Source organism: Ranitomeya imitator, chromosome 5, assembly GCF_032444005.1.
Source record: "Ranitomeya imitator isolate aRanImi1 chromosome 5, aRanImi1.pri, whole genome shotgun sequence".
NCBI classification, from domain to species: domain Eukaryota; kingdom Metazoa; phylum Chordata; class Amphibia; order Anura; family Dendrobatidae; genus Ranitomeya; species Ranitomeya imitator.
The window spans coordinates 459,397,595-459,421,075 of NC_091286.1; the positions used below are offsets into that span (position 1 = coordinate 459,397,595).

The 23,481-nt window shown below is 45.0% G+C and overlaps 1 protein-coding gene across 1 annotated transcript in view; it reads right to left on the bottom strand.

The window, feature by feature from the left end:
- LOC138638181 (actin-like protein 6A) overlaps nucleotides 1-23,481 on the bottom strand; it is a 53,564-nt gene that overhangs the window by 29,144 nt on the left and 939 nt on the right. The window contains exons 2-4 of the mRNA XM_069727266.1: nucleotides 14,879-14,955; nucleotides 14,135-14,273; nucleotides 506-606 (exon numbers count right to left, since the gene is read on the bottom strand). Of these exons, the coding sequence (XP_069583367.1) occupies nucleotides 506-606; nucleotides 14,135-14,273; nucleotides 14,879-14,955 (317 nt within the window). The remainder of the gene's footprint in view (nucleotides 1-505; nucleotides 607-14,134; nucleotides 14,274-14,878; nucleotides 14,956-23,481) is intronic.

Below are 23,481 nucleotides of genomic sequence, written 5' to 3' on the forward strand. Positions count from 1 at the left end.
TTATGCCTTTTTTTTATCAAAATAGGTGTAACTAAGTTCCCAATGTTATTTACATGTACTATTATTGTTTACTCATTTATTTATTACAGGGTAAATGCTCATTTTGTTTTTTAAGTTCTTGCTTTTTATTGATTTTGCATAAATATTTTCCCATGATACTCTGATTCACACTATTAAAGAGAGCGCTGAGACACCAGAAATTCATCAGTGAATTTTCAGACTATGCCATGTGAGTTTTAATCTTTTTTCTCTAATACTTATGGAAAATCAATAAAGAATTCATTTTTCTTAATGAGATTTGTGGATGTGCCATTTTCCTTCAATCTGCAAAAATGTACCAGGCATTGTACACCCGTCCTCATATAACATTTACAAAGCTGGCTTTTATTTGGACCTATGAAATCCATAGGTAACACAGAAAGTAGAGTAATGTTTTGAGCTTATTTATTTCTAGAGGCATATTAATACTGTTATTACTTTTTGTGATTGAATAGTAATTACTTACGGTGGGTTCAGACATCATTACCCTATGTAGATTAGATTTGGACTTGATACACTTTTCATATGTGTGATCTAAAATTGCCTGGAAAGCATCCCAGTCATCAACTAAAGAAAGCAAATAGAAATTTAGGTTAGATATTAAAATATGCCTTTAAAAATAAAATTATGAAATCACTCAGGCAGTTACAATGAATTGCTCCTACTTATATTACTGGCAAAGTCATAAAAGAATTGATAGTAGGTTGTATAAATAGTTACCTATTCTGCGGTTAAAGATAAAAAAAGTAATCTCTCCCAATGGAGGCGTTATCCGGTCCTAATTCTTAACATGTAAGTAAAGAAGTCATATAACCGGTTTCGTTATGCGCCATTGCCTGCCATATATGGTAAACGCTGCAATCTTGATCTTGTAGGTGTCTCATCTATGCCTTAAATGGAGCCTCCTGACACAATTTATAACCAGTTGCTAAAGAGTAAAACTTCTATGCCCATGTAGGAATTGTTTGTCGGAATGCAACTTGTTTTCTTGTATTAACTGTTAAAGGCTACATTCACACATTACTTTTTAGTTGCTTTTTTCTGCAGTCAAAACCTGATCTCTTGGCAGTAAAAGAGCTGCAGACAAAAGGCAGGTTTTACTGCTATTGTTACTGCACTTTTGCTGCGTTTTTCAGGATCCCAAATTTCAGCTTTGCTTCCATCATACAAGCATGAACAATACAAGGTGTTAGGTCACCAATGAAAGACATCTGTGTCTCCATAAAACATTTTTGGAAAAAAGGGAAATTTGATCAAATTATTTAGGGGAAAAAAATTTGATGTCTGAAAAAATAGTTAATATGCTTTCATTAAAAAATGCACAATTACAAATGAAAAACAGCAGAGGGAGCTGAATTGGTAGGGAATAGTTTACCTGAGACATTGCCAAAGCATTAAAGGCACAGATGATTGGCCTCGGGGAGACCAAACCATCCAACACCGCGGAGACACCATCACGTGTTTCTCAACGCAGTGATTCCAGAACACTGCCCCCATCCCTTATGGGAAATATGCAGATGCATGCAAAGAAGCTGCGGAGACACCATCACGTGTTTCTCGACGCAAGCAGTGAATAGCCAGGCCTTTCCCCGGGAAGGAACAACCACGGGAAGGGCAGCATCCTATAAAGGAAAGCCACCTATGCCAAGCATGGTATCCATCCACAGACAGCTGTTTCGGGGTTTTTGCCCCTCATCAGTGTGGAGTAGGAATCTGGCTATTAGGAGCAGTGCCTAGTAAAAAGGCTATAAAGGCACAGATGATTGGCCTCGGGGAGACCAAACCATCCAACACCGCGGAGACACCATCACGTGTTTCTCAACGCAGTGATTCCAGAACAGTGCCCCCATCCCTTATGGGAAATATGCAGATGCATGCAAAGAAGCTGCGGAGACACCATCACGTGTTTCTCGACGCAAGCAGTGAATAGCCAGGCCTTTCCCCGGGAAGGAACAACCACGGGAAGGGCAGCATCCTATAAAGGAAAGCCACCTATGCCAAGCATGGTATCCATCCACAGACAGCTGTTTCGGGGTTTTTTCCCCTCATCAGTGTGGAGTAGGAATCTCGCTATTAGGAGCAGTGCCTAGTAAAAAGGCTATAAAGGCACAGATGATTGGCCTCGGGGAGACCAAACCATCCAACACCGCGGAGACACCATCACGTGTTTCTCAACGCAGTGATTCCAGAACACTGCCCCCATCCCTTATGGGAAATATGCAGATGCATGCAAAGAAGCTGCGGAGACACCATCACGTGTTTCTCGACGCAAGCAGTGAATAGCCAGGCCTTTCCCCGGGAAGGAACAACCACGGGAAGGGCAGCATCCTATAAATGAAGGCCACCTATGCCAAGCATGGTATCCATCCACAGACAGCTGTTTCGGGGTTTTTTCCCCTCATCAGTGTGGAGTAGGAATCTGGCTATTAGGAGCAGTGCCTAGTAAAAAGGCTATAAAGGCACAGATGATTGGCCTCGGGGAGACCAAACCATCCTTTGCATGCATTGCCAAAGCATTGACATGGTTGGGCATGGTTTACTTTTACACATTGGTCAGCCCTTGAGTTGGTTAGATATTGTTCAATTTCATAAATTGATCAGGCAATGTTTACTTTTACACATATCACTAATTTAATTAAACTGTGCTAATCCTAACAGCCATGCTCAGGTGAGGACACCAAGACATTATTGTTTAAACTTTAAAAAAAAAAATCACAAAAATGAAATGTGTTTCACATCCTGCTGTACCTGCTTTTTTTTCACTAAAAATGCTGCAAAAACTGAAGACAATGTTTTTTTGCACCTAGTCTTTGCTGTCTATGGGTGAAAAAAACACTACAAAATCGCTAAAAGAATTGACATGCTGTAATTTTTAAAAATGCAGCAGTTTTCTGAAATCTCATAACTTTTGCTAGTACTTTAAAAAGCAACTTCTAATTTACAGCAAAAACGCAGTGTGTGATCATAGCCTAATTATTGACTAGCTGTGCCATAATGTCATACAAGCAACCATTTTATCCTTTGGTTAACCAACGAAAGTATCATAAAATAACGTAATGAGGTATCACCAACTTCTAAAGTGATGCCATATTGGTAGGATACAGTATGTCATGATTTTATGAAAAGGACCCCCACTGATTCTGAGAATGAAGGCTCTATCAGTACTGTGGCCCCTTCACAACCAGATAGCCAGGGGCATCGCGGTTCAGTGAAAATCCAGTGGAAGAGGAAAGCTTTGAATGAGTGCTTGAAGTAATTTGGGGACTGATTCCTGGATGTAAAGAGGTAGGAAGTTGCAGAAGAAGGAGAAAACACAAGAGATGTTTTGTATGTAGGTATGAGTGATAACTAAACTAAAAGCTGTGTTCGGCCTCATTTAGATGTATGTTTTTCACGTACATGTTCTCTCATGAACCTCTTATAGTCTTTGGAACTGTTCTCATGTCCATATTTTTTCAAGAACTCTCCATTCGCAAAAAGAATCATGGAGACATGTCAGTTTTATTAGCGTGACGATGAAAAATCACGGACACATAGATGACATCAATTTATGTATTTATTTTTTCCATGCATGAATATCACTGGACAAACACTGATGAAACTTCAAACATACAGTACATGAAAAAGTATTGAGTGAGAACTTAGGAAGATCCAAGTTTGTATGTGCTGTGATATCTATAAATAAGGGGTAGAACAGTTGCCACCATTTTTATTTCTAACAAGGTACAAAATTCAGTATTGAGCAGTTTCAGAATAAACCGTTATAGGAACAGAAGCTCCATATTTTATGAGTCCAAAACCCGTCCTTACCTTAATTAAACCCAAACTGTTGGGAGCTGACTGCATACAGATTTTATATCTCCACTTAGATGTATACCTGCTAGCTTAGAGGGGTTATCCCCTTTCAGAAAAATTTCTGCTACAAGCTGCAGAAGATTATATATATATAGAGAGAGAGAGAGAGAGAGAGAGAGACATATATATATATTACATATATATATATTTTATATATATATATTATATATATATTTTTATATATATATATATGTATTATATATATATATACGCTCCTCACAAAATTATAATATCATCAAAAAGTTAATTTATTTCAGTTCTTCAATACAAAAAGTTAATCTCATATATTATATAGAGTTATTACAGAGCAATCTATTTCAAGTGTTTATTTCTGTAAATAGCGATGATGATTATGGCTTACAGCCAATGAAAACCCAAAAATCATTATCTCAGTAAATTAGAATAATTAACAAAAAAACACCTGCAAAGGCTTCCTAAGCATTTAAAAAGGTCCCTTAGGCCGGGTTCACATTAGCGTTTCTGTGCGCAGCGTATGATCCGCATACATCCACATGTGTCATGCGTACATACAGTATCTTTAACATGGTGTACGCAGCTACATGCTTTTGCATGCGTTCGCTTGCGGATGCGTTTGCATGCAGACGATTGTGGATGATTACGTTAAAAAAAAAGCATTACTGTCTATGGGAAAACATTGGTATGCAAGGAAAATGATGTCACCTGTGGCACCCCTAGGGGTATTTGCCACAAAAATAGTTACTGACACTAGACACAAATACTAAAATAGCAAAACTGCACTACCACCTCCGGCCAGAAGGGGGAGCTCCAGAGACTCCCCTTAATCCATTCTGGTCTGAGAGAAGAAATGGCAGTTGGGCTAAGGAGCTGAAAGTGAGAGGTCACACAGCTGAATTTCTAACAGCCCTATGACGGTTTCCAGGCCCAAATCACCGGCCTGAGGAGAAGAGGGACAGAGAAAAAGGACATTGTGAGAACCGGGTAGCATTAATCACTACCCAGAACAGGCGCAAAGACGGATACCGGATCCGTGGCTGTATTCATTATATATAATACAGCAACCGGAAAAACGTGAGGTGATATCAGCTTCACTAGGGCCGGACGCAGCAACAGACACAGAGTTCAGCGGTACTCCTGGAGGGGGTAAACCGATAAAAGGACTCGGGTTGCCCGTCGAACCAGGACCCGGAGGGGACAGATTGGGCCGGCAGCCAGTTCACATACAGCAGCAGGGCCACACAGAAACTGCGTACAATAAGAGGCGAAGACCCCGGCAGGGTCAAAGTAACTCAGAGTTCCCATACAGACTCCGGTGACAGGACTGGTTGTAAATCCTTTTATGTTAAAGTAAACTGGTTAAACGTTTCAGTGCCTCAGTCTTTCATTTGGACAATAGCCATCTATCCAGGATCGGGATCATCGCCGCTGGGAGAACCTGCTGCTGATCAAGTAAGTGCCTGTCTCCTCACGATACCCCTTACACTGTGCATTGCCTGAGGCCACAGCACTGGGTCAAGCCACCCGTGACATCCCCCTCAAGAGACAGACCCCATTGGTCCGGTGCTGGGTATCCCGGTCTCTTGGGCGTCACAATTTGGCGTCACGAACAGGATCTAGCCAGCCCGTATACCGGGTATTGTGTGCCGTGATTGGAGCCCAAAACTGTGAAAACTTGGATGAAAAATCTTGAAAATTGACTTTATTAAAGAAAAATCCATTCCCCATTGAAAACTATTGAAAGTGACTTTTCCCCATTGGTTATAATGGAGTAAAGATGGCCGCCATCCCCTGAGGTAATCACTTCATAACCGTTAGGCGCGAGACTGTTAATTGAGCTACGCCATCACCTGAGCCCCAGTCTAACTGAAAAACTTCAGAATCCGCCATTACAGAGCGCGGTGGGTGGGAGCAGCAGGGGGCGTGTCATTGTGGGCGGCATTAAGCTGAGCGCTCTGACATCAGAGCAAGGGGAAAATCGATCCTGCTGCACAGCGGAACGAATCTACACTATCCCGACGGAAGCGGAGGACCGGAAGGGTCTGGAATAACTAAGGGGGCACAGTATGTCGCAGCACGGAGACGCCGCAGCACCCGGCGACGCTAATGCAGCTGAAAGACAGAGTGTCGATAGAGAGTCCGGTAGCGCAGCGGTGCAAGGAGTGGCGCCCATCATGCCGGTGCTGATGCCATATACCCCGGGTGGCCCATGGCTTCCAATGTATGAAGGTGAGCCTAATACCCTTGACGATTTCAGAGAAAAGATGCTGGCCCATTTTGACATGTTCCCTGTGGGTGAAGTTCAGCGTGTTAGTCTCCTGATGATGTAGTTAAATGGCCATGCTAAGCGAGAAGTCACAGCATGGGCAGCTGATCTAAAAGGCACTGTTGAACGCATATTTGCTGGATTAAAAGCTACATTTGAAACCACTGCCAGCAGCAAAGCTAAAGTACGATTCTTTAATTGCAAACAAAAAGTTAATGAGGGCATGAGAGACTTTGCCTTAAACCTGCAGGAAGCCCTTAAATCACTTACACTGGCTGAACCCATTTTTAACACCGGAGCGGATAAACTGCTAAGAGATCAATTTATTGAGGGACTCTACACCCCTTCTCACCGGGGGCATGTGAGCATGCTTGTTTTTAAGAACCCTAAATTGACATTTGCCCAATTAAAGGAGAGCGTTATACGTCTCCAGCTGGCAGAGGCACCTCGGGATCAGGAGCCTGCGCAACTCATGGCAGAGGCTCCTCAACAACATGGAGTACCAGTGACATCAGCTATGTCCGGGGCCATTGCTAAGCCCCTGGGGCCCAGTACTAATGAGGCTCTTCAACAAAAGCTTGACTCTTTAACTGATTTTGTTGCTTCAATGGCTAAAACCATGCAGGAGATGAGAGGACCCAAGATGGAGTTGTCAAACCGTAGAGAAGGTGTTCCATGGATGAGACCCCGGAGATACCCGACATGGAGAGGACGACCCCGCGACCGCTACCAACCGGATGGACAGCCCATTTGCCGCCGTTGCCAGCAGCCAGGCCACTTTGCACGAGATTGTGATTTAAACGGGAATCTCCTGGGAATGCGGGCCGCTTCGCAGGAATGAACTTTCAAGGCCCAACACCCTGGCACGACAGGTACATCGGAGGACGACCCATTATCCCTATCGTGCTGGACGGAATGCCCCTCAACGCTTTGCTGGACACAGGTTCCCAGATTTCATCTATACCGTATATCCTTTATAAGAGGTACTGGGCTGATGCAGATATTGATAAAGGGCCCTCTGATGTTGAACTAGATATATGGGCCAGTAATGGTAAGTTGGTACCGAAACTAGGATTCAGGGAGATGACCATAAAGATTGGTAAAGTAGAATTGAAGAAACAGGGTATAATTGTTGTTGATGTTGACCGGCGGAACTGTGAACCAACTGTATTGATAGGAATGAATGTGTTAGAGAACTGCTTTTCCGAAGTCATTTCTGTCTTACAGCAAATTGCTGAAACTGCCCAATCCTGCCAGCAGAGAGTTCTCCGGAGGGAAATAAAAGTATTGATGTTAAGGCAACAGGTAGAAGTTGCAGGTGGAGAAATCGGCAGTGTGAGGGTAAGTGATCCAACGTCTATTGTAATCCCACCAAAAACAGAAATGCTGGTATGGTGTAGGGCAGCCATTGGTACTAAGGGACGAGATTATCAAGCCTTAATAGAACCAGTGTACACCGACAGCAGGCCCACTATACTCACAGCACGAGGGATAATCGAGGTACACCGGGGACGAGTGCCGGTACGACTTTTGAACTGTGGAGAGGAAGAGGTCACTTTGCCAAGGTATGCTACAATGGCAAAGCTATATACTGTTGACAACAATGCCATCACAACCATTGAGCCCTTAGAACCAACCTGTCAGGTGGAAGGCAATGGCTCAGATGGAGAAATGGAGGATTGGTGCCAACAGCTACACGTGGGCATAAATTCAACACCTACCCATCAAAAACAAGGGGTGTATAGGCTAGTGACGGAATATGAACAAGTGTTCAGTAAACACCCATTGGACTTCGGACGGATAGAAGGGGTAGAACACACAATCCCACACAGGTGACCATCCCCCAATAAAAGAAAGATATAGACCCATGCCGCCCGCTCACTATCAATGTGCAAAAGATATGCTGAGGGAAATGAAACAGGCCGGGGTAATAAGAGACAGCTGTAGCCCCTGGGCGGCCCCTCTAGTGATTGTCAAAAAAAAAGATGGAACTATGAGAATGTGCGTAGACTACCGGCAGATTAATAACATCACCCATAAAGATGCCTACCCTTTGCCTAGGATAGAAGAGTCCTTGACTGCTTTGAAATCCGCTAATTATTTTTCCACCTTAGACTTAACAAGTGGGTATTGGCAAGTCCCTGTGGCTGAGAGAGATAAGGAAAAGACGGCATTCACCACACCAATGGGTCTAAGTGAATTTAATCGCATGCCGTTCGGACTCTGCAATGCATCCGGTACCTTCCAGCGGCTGATGGAATGCTGCCTCGGACACAAGAACTTCGAGACCGTCCTCCTGTACCTAGATGATGTGATCGTCTACTCAAAGACTTACGAACAACACTTAAAAGACTTGGCAGAAGTGTTCGAAGCCTTATCCAGGTATGGCATGAAAATCAAGCCATCCAAATGTCACCTTCTCAAGCCAAAGGTACAGTACCTGGGACACATCGTGAGTTCGGAGGGAGTAGCACCGGATCCCGAGAAAATAACCCCCATAAGGGATTGGCCGAGACCTACCAGCGCAAAAGAAGTGAGGCAATTCCTGGGATTGGTGGGTTACTATCGCAGATTTATAAAAGGATTTACCAAGTTGGCAGCACCCTTGCAAGACGCCTTGGTAGGGCAGACGAAGAAACCTTCAAACCGAAACCCTCCTTTCCAGTGGAACGACGAAAGGGAAGACTCCTTTGAACAACTAAAGAAGGCACTAACCGGAGAGGAGGTTCTGGCATACCCAGATTACCATCAACCTTTCATCCTCTACACCGATGCCAGTAATGTGGGACTAGGAGCGGTGCTGTCACAAACGCAAGAATGTCGGGAGACAGTCATCGCCTTTGCAAGTAGAAAGCTCCGGCCTACTGAAAGAAATCCAGAAAATTATAGCTCCTTCAAATTGGAACTACTGGCAGTAGTTTGGGCTGTGACGGAACGTTTCAAACACTATCTGGCCGCTGCAGAATTTATTGTCTATACTGACAACAATCCGTTGACCCACCTGGACACAGCCAAATTAGGTGCGTTAGAACAGCGATGGATAGCCCGGTTATCTAATTACAACTTCAAGTATCGAGCAGGTCGCAAGAATGGAAATGCCGATGCCCTATCCCGGATGCCACACTTGAGAGATGTAGAAGAAGAAACGGGGGAGCTTGAAGAAATTGAACTACCAGCCTTCCATCATCCCAAGGCAAAACATCATCAGTCAAGTACCTATCAGAAACAACAAGAGGTGAATTTTAATCCGTTAGCACACCATAGATGGGCTGACACCCAAGACAGCAATCCGGCTGTGAAGTTGGTGAAGGAACTGTTAACTGAGCAAAGTGCATATCCCGATGAGGATGCCCCAGAAGAGACGCATCAACTCTGGAAAGAGAGAGGCAAAATGTTCCTGTATCAAGGGAAGCTCTATAGAAGGTACACCAATCCGAAAACACATGAATTGGTTTGGCAGATTATCGTGCCTAAACAAGATGTGAAGATGGTCCTCGAAGCTTACCATAATGGTGCTGGTCACTTTGGTTGGAAAAAGTTAGAAGTACTTCTAAGAGAAAGATTTTATTGGGTCGGGATGAGAAAATCAATCGAACAGTGGTGCAGAAATTGTGGCCCGTGCAACCTCAGAAGAAACGATCAAAAGAACCAAAGAGCACCACTGCAGCCCATAATCACCAAACAACCACTTGAACTTGTAGCCATAGACCACGTGAAGTTAATACCAAGCCGGTCCGGCTATGTCTTGTCTATGCCTTGACCATCGTGGACCATTATTCACGCTTCTTGGTAGTAGTACCCGTAAAAGATCTGACAGCAAAAACAGCAGCCAAAGCGTTCCAAACGTACTTTTGTAGACCCCATGGATATCCGGAACAGGTTCTCACCGACCAAGGTACAGCCTTTGAATCAGAGATCTTCAGAGAATTCTGTAATATGTATGGTTGCAAAAAGATCAGGACGACGGCCTATCATCCACAAACAAACGGCTTATGCGAGAAGATGAACCATATTGTAATAGACCTACTAAAGACTTTACCTGAGACAGAAAGGAATCAATGGCCAGAGAAATTGCCTGACTTGGTGGATCTGTATAATCATGTCCCGGTGAGCTCCACCAACTGCACCCCAGCTTATCTTATGCGTGCAAGACCCGGCCAATTACCAATCGATCTAGAAATGGGAATTCTGAAACCAGACGCAGAAGTTCAAGACTCCAATTGGGATATCATACGGCAAAAGCAGTATCGCCAAGTGCAAGAGAGTGTGGAAAGAAGCCTTCAGCAAACTAGAGAAAGACAAGAGCGAACTTTCAACCAGAATGCTCTAGCGACCCCATTAAGACCGGGTGACCAAGTGCTCAAGAGAAATCGTCGAACCAATAAACTGGACAATCAGTGGGAAGCCGTACCCTACACAGTTTTACCAACAAGAGTGGATAATCCTAAAATGTGTCTCATTAGCAAAAACGGAGGCTTAACATCTGTACTAGTGTCAAGAGACAATCTTAAATTATGTCCGGAAGCATTGAAAGAGCCAGACGTTGTCCAGCCAGAACCAGAAGTTATTCAACCCATACAGGTTCAACCAGTAAAGGAAAAAGAAGAGGAAGTGTATCACACCTGTATAGGAGACTTTCCCAAAACCCTACTAACATACCATGGTGCAGTAGTGGTTCCCATGGTGGCCTTTTATCCAACACCGAACCCAATACCAGAAGTCCCAAGACAGGAAGAGGCTGACCCCGTACTACAGGAGGTTCCAGGCCAGGAAGAACAGATTCCTGAAAAGAGTAATCCCATTCACGGTGGACTTGCCAACTCCATAGTTATGGAATTATCTTTAGCAGAGCGGGCAGATACTACATCCGCAGTAGACAGTAGTATTCCACATGAAGAGATACCGCTATTACGTAGATCACAGCATAGTACCCAGGGTCAATTACCGGCCAGGTATGCAGATTACCAACTATAAAGCTCATAATGTGAATTGTATATATGTTATGCCGTATATAGTTAAACAGAAAATGTAGTATAGTCATTGTTATCAGTCTGCAACGTTTAAGCCCAGTACCTACAGAGACTTGTCTGTATGAACTTCTTGCATATTCTTGAACTTGTTATCCGCCCGGAGGCACTAAATCAAAGCTCCGGAAAGACTGCTTTTTGAACTTTGCTTTTTGCTCTTTTTGAACTTTCTTTAGACTTTATATTGAGTACCTTCAAGGGTAGAACTGTGTTAATGGACGCTATTTGAAGTGACTTTTTACAGAACTCTATTTTTGTTTCCTTGAGTGGTTTTTGTAACTTTTCATTTTTAAGACTCTGTACATATTAATTGTTATTTCAAAATGTTATTGTCCCACAGTCCCGGAGTACTGTTCTTAACTAAGGGGGAATGTGGCACCCCTAGGGGTATTTGCCACAAAAATAGTTACTGACAGTAAGTACAAATACTAAAATAGCAAGACTGCACTACCACCTCCGGCCAGAAGGGGGAGCTCCAGAGACTCCCTTTGATCCATTCTGGTCTGAGAGAAGAACTGGCAGTTGGGCTAAGGAGCTGAAAGTGAGAGGTCACACAGCTGAATTTCTAACAGCCCTATGACGGTTTCCAGGCCCAAATCACCGGCCTGAGGAGAAGAGGGACAGAGAAAAAGGACATTGTGAGAACCGGGTAGCATTAATCACTACCCAGAACAGGCGCAAAGACGGATACCGGATCCGTGGCTGTATTCATTATATATAATACAGCAACCGGAAAAACGTGAGGTGATATCAGCTTCACTAGCGCCGGACGCAGCAACAGACACAGAGTTCAGCGGTACTCCTGGAGGGGGTAAGCCGATAAAAGGACTCGGGTTGCCCGTCGAACCAGGACCCGGAGGGGACAGATTGGGCCGGCAGCCAGTTCACATACAGCAGCAGGGCCACACAGAAACTGCGTACAATAAGAGGCGAAGACCCCGGCAGGGTCAAAGTAACTCAGAGTTCCCATACAGACTCCGGTGACAGGACTGGTTGTAAATCCTTTTATGTTAAAGTAAACTGGTTAAACGTTTCAGTGCCTCAGTCTTTCATTTGGACAATAGCCATCTATCCAGGATCGGGATCATCGCCGCTGGGAGAACCTGCTGCTGATCAAGTAAGTGCCTGTCTCCTCACGATACCCCTTACACTGTGCATTGCCTGAGGCCACAGCACCGGGTCAAGCCACCCGTGACATCCCCCTCAAGAGACAGACCCCATTGGTCCGGTGCTGGGTATCCCGGTCTCTTGGGCGTCACCACCATGCGCATAACACACAAATGCATGCCAAATCGCAGTTAAACGCACGCACATGTAGCGTTTTTGTTTGTGTCATGCGCAAGATGATGCACAGGCGTAAGCATGCTTTTGCATGCTTTGCGCATGCAGATGATACGCTGTGCACGAAAGGCTCCACAATCATGGGGAAGACTGCTGACTTGACAGATGTCCAGAAGGCAGTCGTTGACACACTCCACAAGGACGTAAGCCACAAAAGGTCATTGCTAAAGAAGCTGGCTGTTCACAGAGTGCTGCATCCAAGCATACTAATGGAAAGTTGAGTGGAAGGAAAAAGCGCAGTAGAAAAAGGTGGGATGACCGCAGCCTTGAAAGGATTGTTAAGAAAAGGCCATTCAAAAATTTGGGAGAGATTCACAAGGAGTGGAAGGAGTGGACTGCTGCTGGAGTCATTGCTTCAAGAGCCACCACACACAAATGTATCCAGGACATGGGCTACAAGTGTCGCATTCCTTGAGTCAAGCCACTCATGACCAATAAACAATGACAGAAGCATCTTACCTGGGCCAAGGAGAAAAAGAACTGGACTGTTGCTCAGTGATCCAAGGTGTTGTTTTCAGATGAAAGTAAAGTTTGCCTTTCATTTTTAAATCAAGGTCTCAGAATCTGGAGGAAGAGTGGAGAGGCAAACAGTCCAAGATGTTGAGGTCTAGTGTGAAGTTTCCACAATCAGTGATGGTTTTAAGAGCCATGTCAGCTGCTGGTGTAGTTCCACTGTGTTTTATCAAGACCAAAGTCAGGGCAGCCGTCAACCAGGAAATTTTAGAGCACTTCATGCTTCCCTCTGCCAACAAGTTTATTGGAGATGGAAATTTCACTCTCCAACAGGTCTTGGCACCAGTTCACACTGCCAAAAGTACCAATACCTGGTTTAAAAACAACAGTATCACAGTGCTTGATTGGCCAGCAAACTCTCCTGACCTCAACCCCATAGTGAATCTATGGGTTATTGTCAAGCGGAAGATGAGACACCAGATCCAACAATGCAGAAGAGCTGAAGGCTGCTATCAAAGCAACCTGGGCTTCCATAACACCTCAGCAGTGCCACAGGCTAATCATCTCCATGCCACGCCGCATTGTTGCAGTAATTGATGCAAAAGAAGCCCCAACCAATTATTGAGTGCATTTACTGAACATACATTTCAGTAGGCCAACATTTCGGATTTTAAAATGATTTTTGAAGCTGGTGTTATAAAGTATTCTAATTTACTGAGATAATGATTTTGGGTTTTCATCCGAACCCAACAGCCTTTATATGTGTCTTTTGAGTCTGTTTAATTTGGGTCAGAAGATTTGTTGCCAGTTTGATAATCATGGCCTGCTCTTGGGCCATGATATACAGACCACTGAATGAAGCATAAGAGACAGGGTTTTTATTACCCTCAAAAATGTGGAAAATGAGAACTGATCTCACAATGAAAAAAATCAGAAATTACATACACCTGCTACTAGATGCATGTCTGTTGAGGTTTTCATGAATTCTATTTTAATGAAACGTGACTTCGTTTTAGCAGCTATTTTGTCAGAATACCAAGAACATGGTGCACCTGTTCTAGATGTCTTCAGAAGCATCTTTTTATTTCTCAGTATACCTAACATATTACATAAAATAGAAACATGTATAATCTGTACATAATGGAAAACGTACACCTTTAAGAGAGAGACAACTTACTCATTGCATCCTTTATTGGTGTAATGGCTTCCATGTTCTCCAGGGGTATGTCATGAATGTTAGGCTCTATGTAATATGTCGATGGTGCGCTCCCATCTTGTGCATCATTTACGGCACCAACTGATGTAGGAAACTCTACCTGAAATAGTTGTAAGGCAATAATTAATGACATGCTTTACATCAGGAATGTCACAGTGTAGAGGGATCATCATTATTCTCATATGCACATGGAAACACGAGTAGCAATGGAATGAAACTGAAAGGGAGAAGATAGAGGATAGATATTATAAAAACGTTTTGACAGTGAGGGTGATCAACAACTGGAGGAGGCTGCCACGATAAGTGGTGAGTGCTTCTTCAATGGAAGTCTTCAAACAGAGGCTGGACAGACATCTGTCTTAGATGGTTTAGTGAATCCTGCATTGAGCAGGGGGTTGGACAGATGACCCTTGCGGTCCCTTCCAACTCTATCATTCTATGATCTATATCTGATATTTTCTAATGACTATACTACATTGTTCTCCCATTGGATGTCATATTTTCATATTCTAGGTTTAATTTCATTATTTCTCAGTGTTTTGCTAGAACAGCATAATTCTTACCTGTTATTTTGTCAGCTCTTTGTAGATGTATTATTGTAGAATACATTTCCTCTTAATAGCATGTAAATCATTCTTACTATACAACTATGTTACTGGAAATAATCAACTTGTAGTAATGAAGTGGTTCACACAAATGTCTCACCTCAGGATGGTCCTCTCTCGCATAGCCAACACGTACTGAAAATGAACCAATATCAAAGACCAAGGATTCCACCTCATCTAGAATATAGAATTGCACAGAAACCTCACTTGGATCATATTATGTATTACGTTTATAATTTATAGCTTTGATTGATCCCTAATTTAAGCTCTAAGAACCATAGTTTCCCCAATAATGCCACTCAATTCAAAATGATCCCATTTATGTTGCCCCAGATAGGAAATTTTGGCAGATCATCTCCATCACCCTTAATGGGGCTGAGGAGCAGTAGCACACACAACCCGTGGAGTGTAGATAGCACTGTTTAGTTTTAGCTGACACCTTCTTCACCTGTATGCACTTTTGTTTAGGCAAAGTTGACATGAGTGTCTAAAAAGTTTTTGACTTTCATCCAGAAAAAAATAAGATTTTTCATCTGAATTGTCATTCATATGGCATCTTTTTTTTTCATTTTCAGTAAATAAAATTTACAAGACCAAAATAGTTTCCTATGTCCTATTTTTTTTTTTGCGTATCCATAGACTTGAATAAGTGAATCTTATCTGAAATATGGAAGAGAATACTGCATTGTGACATTATTGTTATGCTGACATTCTGTCCTTGTGAAAAAAAACTATAAATCTGAACAGCCTGTGACAAAACACTCTGGGATCGCCTTTGCTGGGGTCAAAGGTCACGTGGTTTGTGCATTGAATCTGAGGCGTACAGCAGGTTTCTGAGCAGGCTGACCTCAGGTCAGATTTATTAACGTGAAAGCAACATGAACAAAACAAAACATAAAAATAAATCCTAGCCTGTCCGGCACTAACTAAACAAATACGTTGCTATCTCAACAACTGGGGGGGCTTCTCCCACCCAGCTAACATCACACAATTCTTGAGCAGAGCTCTTCACTCACGTTTGTCTCACACAGGCAGGCAATCTGTGTGCCCCAGGCAGACGCTGAAAACCCCCAGCTGGTCATCTTTTATTCCTGCAATCATTAACCCATTAGCACCCTGAAGATACTGAGTGGCCTAATTCACATAGGACAAACACCTGGGCGAGATATACCTGCCTCCAACTACCACACCAGCATGAGTCTTACATATCCCCCCCCCCCTTGCTCAGACCACTCCGGTCGAGCAAGAACACTTTTGAAACAGTGCACTCGGGATAGGGCATCGGCGTTCCCCATCTGCACCCCAGGTCGGTGCTCCACCGTAAAAGAGTAAGCCTGCAGGGCAAGGAACCACCGGGTTACCCGACTATTACGGTCTTTGTGGAGGTGCATCCACTTGAGAGGGGCATGGTCTGTGACCAGCCTAAACTTCCTACTGGCCAGGTAATACTTGAGGGAGTCGAGAGCCCATTTAATGGCTAGGCACTCTTTTTCAACCACCGCATACCTCTGCTCATGTACATTCAGTTTCCGACTGAGATAGAGGACCGGGTGTTCGACTCCGTCCCTCACCTGGGAAAGTACAGCTCCGACACCAGTATCAGAGGCATCAGTTTGTACCACAAACTCGCTGCTGAAATCAGGAGTCACTAGTACGGGCTGAGAGCACAAAGCCCGTTTCAGGCTGTGGAAGGCCTCTTCAGCAGCTGAGGTCCATTTTACCATGACGGAACCCTTCCCCTTGGTAAGATCCGTCAAGGGAGTAGCCATGGCTGCAAAATTGGGTATGAACCGGCGATAATAGCCGGCAATCCCCAGGAAAGCCTGTACTTGTTTTTTGTTCACTGGTTGTGGCCAGCCCTGAATTGCCTGTATTTTGTCGATCTGGGGTTTAACCACTCCTCGGCCAATCACGTAGCCCAAGTATCGGGCTTCTTCAAGCCCGATGTGGCATTTCTTGGGGTTTGCCGTTAAACCTGCATCTCGCAAGTCATCAATCACCGCTTGTACCTTCTGGAGATGAGTTTCCCAGTCCATGCTGTAAATTACGATGTCATCCAGGTAGGCAGAAGCGTACTGTCTGTGAGGCCTCAAGACTCGATCCATCAATCTCTGGAACATTGCGGGAGCTCCGTGAAGTCCAAACGGCATATAGACATACTGGAACAGACCTTCCGGTGTAGCAAATGCCGTCTTCTCTCTGGCCGCCTCGGCCAGAGGAATCTGCCAGTACCCCTTTGTTAAATCCAGGGTCGTAATGTATCGGGCTTTACCAAGCCGGTCGATCAACTCATCGACCCGGGGCATAGGGTACGCATCAAATTTAGAAACTGCATTCAGTTTCCTAAAGTCATTACAAAACCGGATGGAGCCATCCGGTTTAGGTATCAACACAATTGGACTGGACCAGGCGCTGTGCGACTCCTCAATGACTCCTAAGTCCAACATTGCCATCACTTCCCGGGAGACGGCTTCACGGCGGGCATCCGGAATCCGGTAGGGCTTCACATGAACAGTGACGCCAGGCTCTGTGACAATCTCATGTTTCACCAACTTAGTCCGGCCAGGTTTTTCGGAGAAAAACTGTCGGTTCTGTAACAAAAATTGCTTAACCTCAGATTTTTGTCGTTCTGAGAGAGTCTCGGCAACCTGCACCTCCGGTACAGTAGGTGAACAAACCGGACGGGGCAGATCCGCCGTTAGGGCAGAGCGGTCTTTCCAGGATTTTTTCAGATTCACATGATAAATCTGTTCCGGTTTTCTCTTACCCGGCTGGTACACTTTATAGTTCACTTCACCAACTCTTTCTCGGACCTCAAATGGGCCCTGCCATTTCGCCAGGAATTTACTATCCACCGTAGGGATTAGGACCAACACCCTATCGCCGGGTGCAAATGTACGGACCTTAGTGCCTCTATCATAACTTTGCCTCTGGGCTCCCTGGGCCTGTAACATATGGTCCCTAACAATGGGCATGACAGCGGCAATACGATCCTGCATTTGTGTTACATGGTCGATCACCGTTTTAAAGGGAGTGACTTGACCTTCCCAGGTTTCTTTTGCGACGTCCAGCAGTCCCCGGGGACGACGGGCGTACAACAGTTCGAAAGGCGAAAACCCTGTGGAAGACTGGGGAACTTCCCTAATGGCAAACAGCAAATAGGGTATCAAGTAATCCCAGTTCTTCCCACCTTTGTCTATCGCCTTCCGGAGCATCTGTTTTAAGGTTTTGTTGAAGCGCTCAACCAGGCCATCTGTTTGAGGGTGATAGACAGACGTACGCAATGGGTCTATTTGTAAGAGCCTGCAGAGCTCCTTCATTACCCTCGACATAAAGGGAGTCCCCTGGTCGGTGAGTATCTGTTTTGGAATTCCCACCCGACTAAACACTTGTACCAATTCCTTGGCGATCATCTTGGTAGCTGTGTTACGCAAAGGGACGGCTTCCGGGTAACGAGTGGCATAGTCTACGATGACAAGGATATGTTGGTGCCCACGTGCGGATCGGGGAAGGGGCCCAACCAAATCCATCCCAATTCTCTCAAAAGGGACCCCGATGATAGGAAGGGGTACCAAAGGGCTACGGAACTGAGATTTAGGGGCCGCGATTTGGCACTCTGGACAGGACTCACAATAGTTACGCACATCATAATGTATTCCAGGCCACACAAAACAATGCAATATCCTTTCTGTGGTTTTCTGTACCCCCAGATGTCCCCCCATTATATGTCCGTGGGCCAAATCCAGTACCTTCCGCCGATAAGGTTTGGGTACCACTAACCGTTGCACTGTGTCTTCCCCTTTTTTTTCTACCTGGTAGAGCAAATCATTTTCAAGAACCATATACGGGTACGCTAGCCTAGTGTCAGGTTCTACGGGTACCCCATCTATCATTTTTACATTTTTCCTAGCCGGAGTCAGGGTAGGATCTTTCATTTGCTCGCTGTGGAAGTCATCCACCTGGACTCCCAAATCTGGCAGGCAGGGTGCCGGATGGCTGTCTGCCTCCGCCTCTCGCTGAGGTTCCTCAGTTTCCTCCGTTTCCCCCGCCATGACGGAGAAGGGGTACTGAAGGTTAGATTCACTAACCTCCCCAGCAACATCTTCCTGTGGGGTCTCCTCTAGGGACTCGGGACCTCCAGATGGCATGGGAGAAGATTCACGGGTACAGCTACCGTGAAGGAGCAACTGATTCTCCCACAACTGCCAGAAATAGGGAAAATCCCTGCCCAGGATTACATCCTGTAACAATGCGGGAACGAGTCCCACTTTGTGCTGCACTGACCCATAGGGAGTAGAAATCCATATGACCGCTGTTAAGTACGAGCGGGTGTCACCATGCACACATGTCACAGAAAACTTGTCAGACAGACCAGACGGAAGTGCCACCAGACTAGCTTTCACCAGAGTCACCACACTTCCGGAGTCTAGTAATGCCACAACATTTTTCCCATCAACAGATAATTCACACAGGTGTTTCACTGTATCATTTTGACCCGCATTCACACTCACTAGCTGTGTAACCAAAGACATGCGTTTTCTAGAGTCTATAACGTCGCACTGCATGGGTTCAGCGGTAACAGGACAGTTCGCAGAAACATGACCCTTCTCATGGCAGCGGAAACACCTAACAGGTCCCCTACTGAGACCACCGTCCAATACTCTTGGTCTCGGAGTGCGAGCAGTCCCGGACTCCTCCCCCACAGTTTTAAGCGATTTTCCTTCACCCGTGGTCCCTGGAACAGTCTTACCGGTTCCACGAGGAGGAGGCACAGACCGGGGGTTGGCGGTGTCGTCGGGAAGTCCTTCTGCCACGGAATAACGCTCAACCAACTCCACAAGTTGATCCGCTGTCGTGGGATTTCCTTGGCTTACCCACCTTTTCAGCGCTGGGGGTAGTACTCTCAGGTACTTGTCCAGGACAACCCGCTGGATTATTTTGGGTATTGTCAGTACCTCGGGTTGCAGCCATTTCTTTGTTAAGTAGATCAGGTCGAACATCTGAGACCGCGCCGGTTTATCTTGCAGGTATGTCCACTGATGTACCCTCTGTGCCCGGACAGCCGTCGTCACACCCAGCCGGGCCAGAATCTCAGCTTTCAGTTTCTCAAAGTCCTGAGCGACCTCCGGGTCCAAATCATGGTAAGCTTTTTGGGCCTCGCCGGAGAGAAACGGGGCAATCAAGTCGGCCCATCGTGCCTTCGGCCACTTCTCTCTCAACGCCGTCCGCTCAAACGTTGTCAGGTATGCCTCGACGTCATCTTCTGCAGTCAGCTTTTGCCAGTATCGACTCACATGGATCCTTCTGGACTCTGCTTCCGGGTCAGCGTCAGGCATGCTCACCAGGCGCTGCGCCACCTGTTGGAGAAGTTGTCGGTCTGCAACCGTCATGTCCACTAACTCCTTCAGCTGTGCGGCCATCAAGCGATTAGCTTCGTGCTGTGCGGCAGTGGCCTGCTGCTGTACGGCAGTGGACTGTACTAAGGCTTTCACCACGTCTTCCATGCTGTCGCCTGTGCCACGGTATGCCCGCATTCTCCACCACAATGTGACAAAACACTCTGGGATCGCCTTTGCTGGGGTCAAAGGTCACGTGGTTTGTGCATTGAATCTGAGGCGTACAGCAGGTTTCTGAGCAGGCTGACCTCAGGTCAGATTTATTAACGTGAAAGCAACATGAACAAAACAAAACATAAAAATAAATCCTAGCCTGTCCGGCACTAACTAAACAAATACGTTGCTATCTCAACAACCGGGGGGGCTTCTCCCACCCAGCTAACATCACACAATTCTTGAGCAGAGCTCTTCACTCACGTTTGTCTCACACAGGCAGGCAATCTGTGTGCCCCAGGCAGACGCTGAAAACCCCCAGCTGGTCATCTTTTATTCCTGCAATCATTAACCCATTAGCACCCTGAAGATACTGAGTGGCCTAATTCACATAGGACAAACACCTGGGCGAGATATACCTGCCTCCAACTACCACACCAGCATGAGTCTTACAAGCCCTATTGAATAACATTGGAATAGTGCTGTCTCTGCAAAGTTTATTTTTTCCACGGACAGCACTTGGACCGAAAATACAGTGGTGTGAACTTGGCCTTTGCATCATTAGCTTTGTCCAAGTTAAAGTAGGTAAAAGTGATATCTAATGTTCAGCTAATAGTTATCTTCCCAATCTCCCACATTAACATACATCCCTGTATTAGTTAAGTACGCAGGTTTTCAGCTAAAGGTACCTTCACACTAAACGACGCTGCAGTGATCCAGACAACGATCCGGATCGCTGCAGCGTCGCTGTTTGGTCGCTGGAGAGCTGTCACACAGACCGCTCTCCAGCGACCAACGATGCCGGTAACCAGGGTAAACATCGGGTAACTAAGCGCAGGGCTGCGCTTAGTAACCCGATGTTTACCCTGGTTACCATCCTAAAAGTAAAAAAAACAAACGCTTCATACTTACCTTCCGTTGTCTGTCCCCGGCGCTCTGCTTCTCTGTACTGGCTGTGAGCACAGCGGCCGGAAAGCAGAGCGGTGACGTCTCTTAGGATGGTAACCAGGGTAAACATCGGGTTACTAAGCGCGGCCCTGCGCTTAGTAACCCGATGTTTACCCTGGTTACCAGCGAAGACATCGCTGAATCGGCGTCACACACGCCGATTCAGCGATGTCAGCGGGAGAGCCAGCGACCAAATAAAGTTCTGGCCTTCTAGCCCCGACCAACGACATCACAGCAGGATTCTGATCGCTGCTGCGTGTCAAACTGAACGATATCGCTAGCCAGGACGCTGCAACGTCACGGATCGCTAGCGATATCGTTTAGTGTGAAGGTACCTTAAGGTTGGAGAGGGAAATTCTGTTATACATTTTTCTGGAAGAACTTCCCCCAAGAACTTGAATCAAACATAGGTGTTCTATCAGGTTTCTGTTGAGGTTTAGGTATTATTGTCAGTATATAGTGCCATAGGCAACACCATGTTTGCTGACAAACTAACTCCTGATGTTATGTGTATGGCTAGCTTAAATGGATGGCTCGTCTTACAAAAAGAAAATGGTCAAAATATAGGAAATGTTATAAAATCACATAAGAAGCTATGCTCAACAGCTCCATGACCTTAGTGTAGGCCACTCTGATGTTCTCTGCATGGATAGGAAGCGATGATATTATATTCTTCAGTCACATGAGCGTTGAAGCCTGTCACTTGTTGTTGCAGTCAGGTCATTGGAATGGGACATCAGCCGATGTGCATGGGTCATGTTTTCCAAGCACAAAACTACAATTATTATTATTATTTATTGTTATAGCGCCATTTATTCCATGGCGCTTTACATGTGAGGAGGGGTATAGATAATAAAAACAAGTACAATAATCTTAAACAATACAAGTCATAACTGGTACAGGAGGAGGGAGGACCCTGCCCGCGAAGGTTCACAATCTACAAGTATATGATAATGAACCATTCAAGCGCGCTTTGAAAATCCATCTCTTAAAACAAGCCTCCCACATCAACTACTCAGTAAACTAACTTTGCCCTGTTCCCTCCTTCCAAATATCATTCTGAATATGCACCCTACTATTCATCTGCCTCCACACCCTCCATACACACGATAACTGCACTTGATACTTGACTATTGCACTTAAACACACGGGCTGATGACCGGCTCATGCAGCTTTATATGAAAATCCCTATTTATTATAATTGCCAGACCTGAAATAACAAGCACTTTTCACCTATTGTGTCCCCCCATTTCCTTGTAGATTGTAAGCTTGCGAGCAGGGACCTCACCCCTAATGTCACTGTTTAAATTGTCTTGTATTGAATTTATTGTCTGTACATGTCCCCGCTTAATTGGGCGGCACGGTGGCGCAGTGGTTAGCCTTGCAGCGCTGGAGTCCTGGGTTCAAACCCCACCAAGGACAACATCTGCAAAGAGTTTGCATGTTCTCTCCGTGTTTGCGTGGGTTTCCTCCGGGCACTCCGGTTTCCTCCCACATTCCAAAGACATACTGATAGGGAATTTAGATTGTGAGCCCCATCGGGGACAGTGATGATAATGTGTGCAAAATGTAAAGCGCTGCGGAATATGTTAGCGCTATATAAAAATAAAGATTGTTATTATTATTAATTGTAAAGTACTGCGGAATATGTTGGCGCTATATAAATAAAAATTATTATTATTATTGAGTAGAAGTCATCGTCATGAATGTTGGGCAAATTCAGTAATTTAAAGAGGTTCATAATTTAAGGCATAAAGCTGATAAATACACTCCCCAACATTTTAATTGTAAAACCAAGAAAAGCTGCGAATTTATGGAGGTCACAGGATCGATAGACATGTTAGTGATATGCAAATAATGAAAAAATGGAAGAAAAAAAATTCAAAACATCTTGTTTCGCCTATGTGGCAATGCCATGAACAGCCATTGATAAGGGAACGTCACTCCAATCCTATATTCCTGGGATTATGGTATGGTCAGGCATAATGTACGGCAGCTGAAATTCTACAGTTTTCATTCCAGATATACAAACATCTCAGCGTTACATATCCCCAGGCCACATATTTCTCGTGCTACAGTGAAGAGCATAGTCTAAACATGCTACCACGGTCTGCATCGTTTCTAGACTTGACTCCCATTGAAACCAAAGAAATAAGCCTGAGCATAAGTTGGTATATGTGCAACAGCACATTCACACACTGTGGCG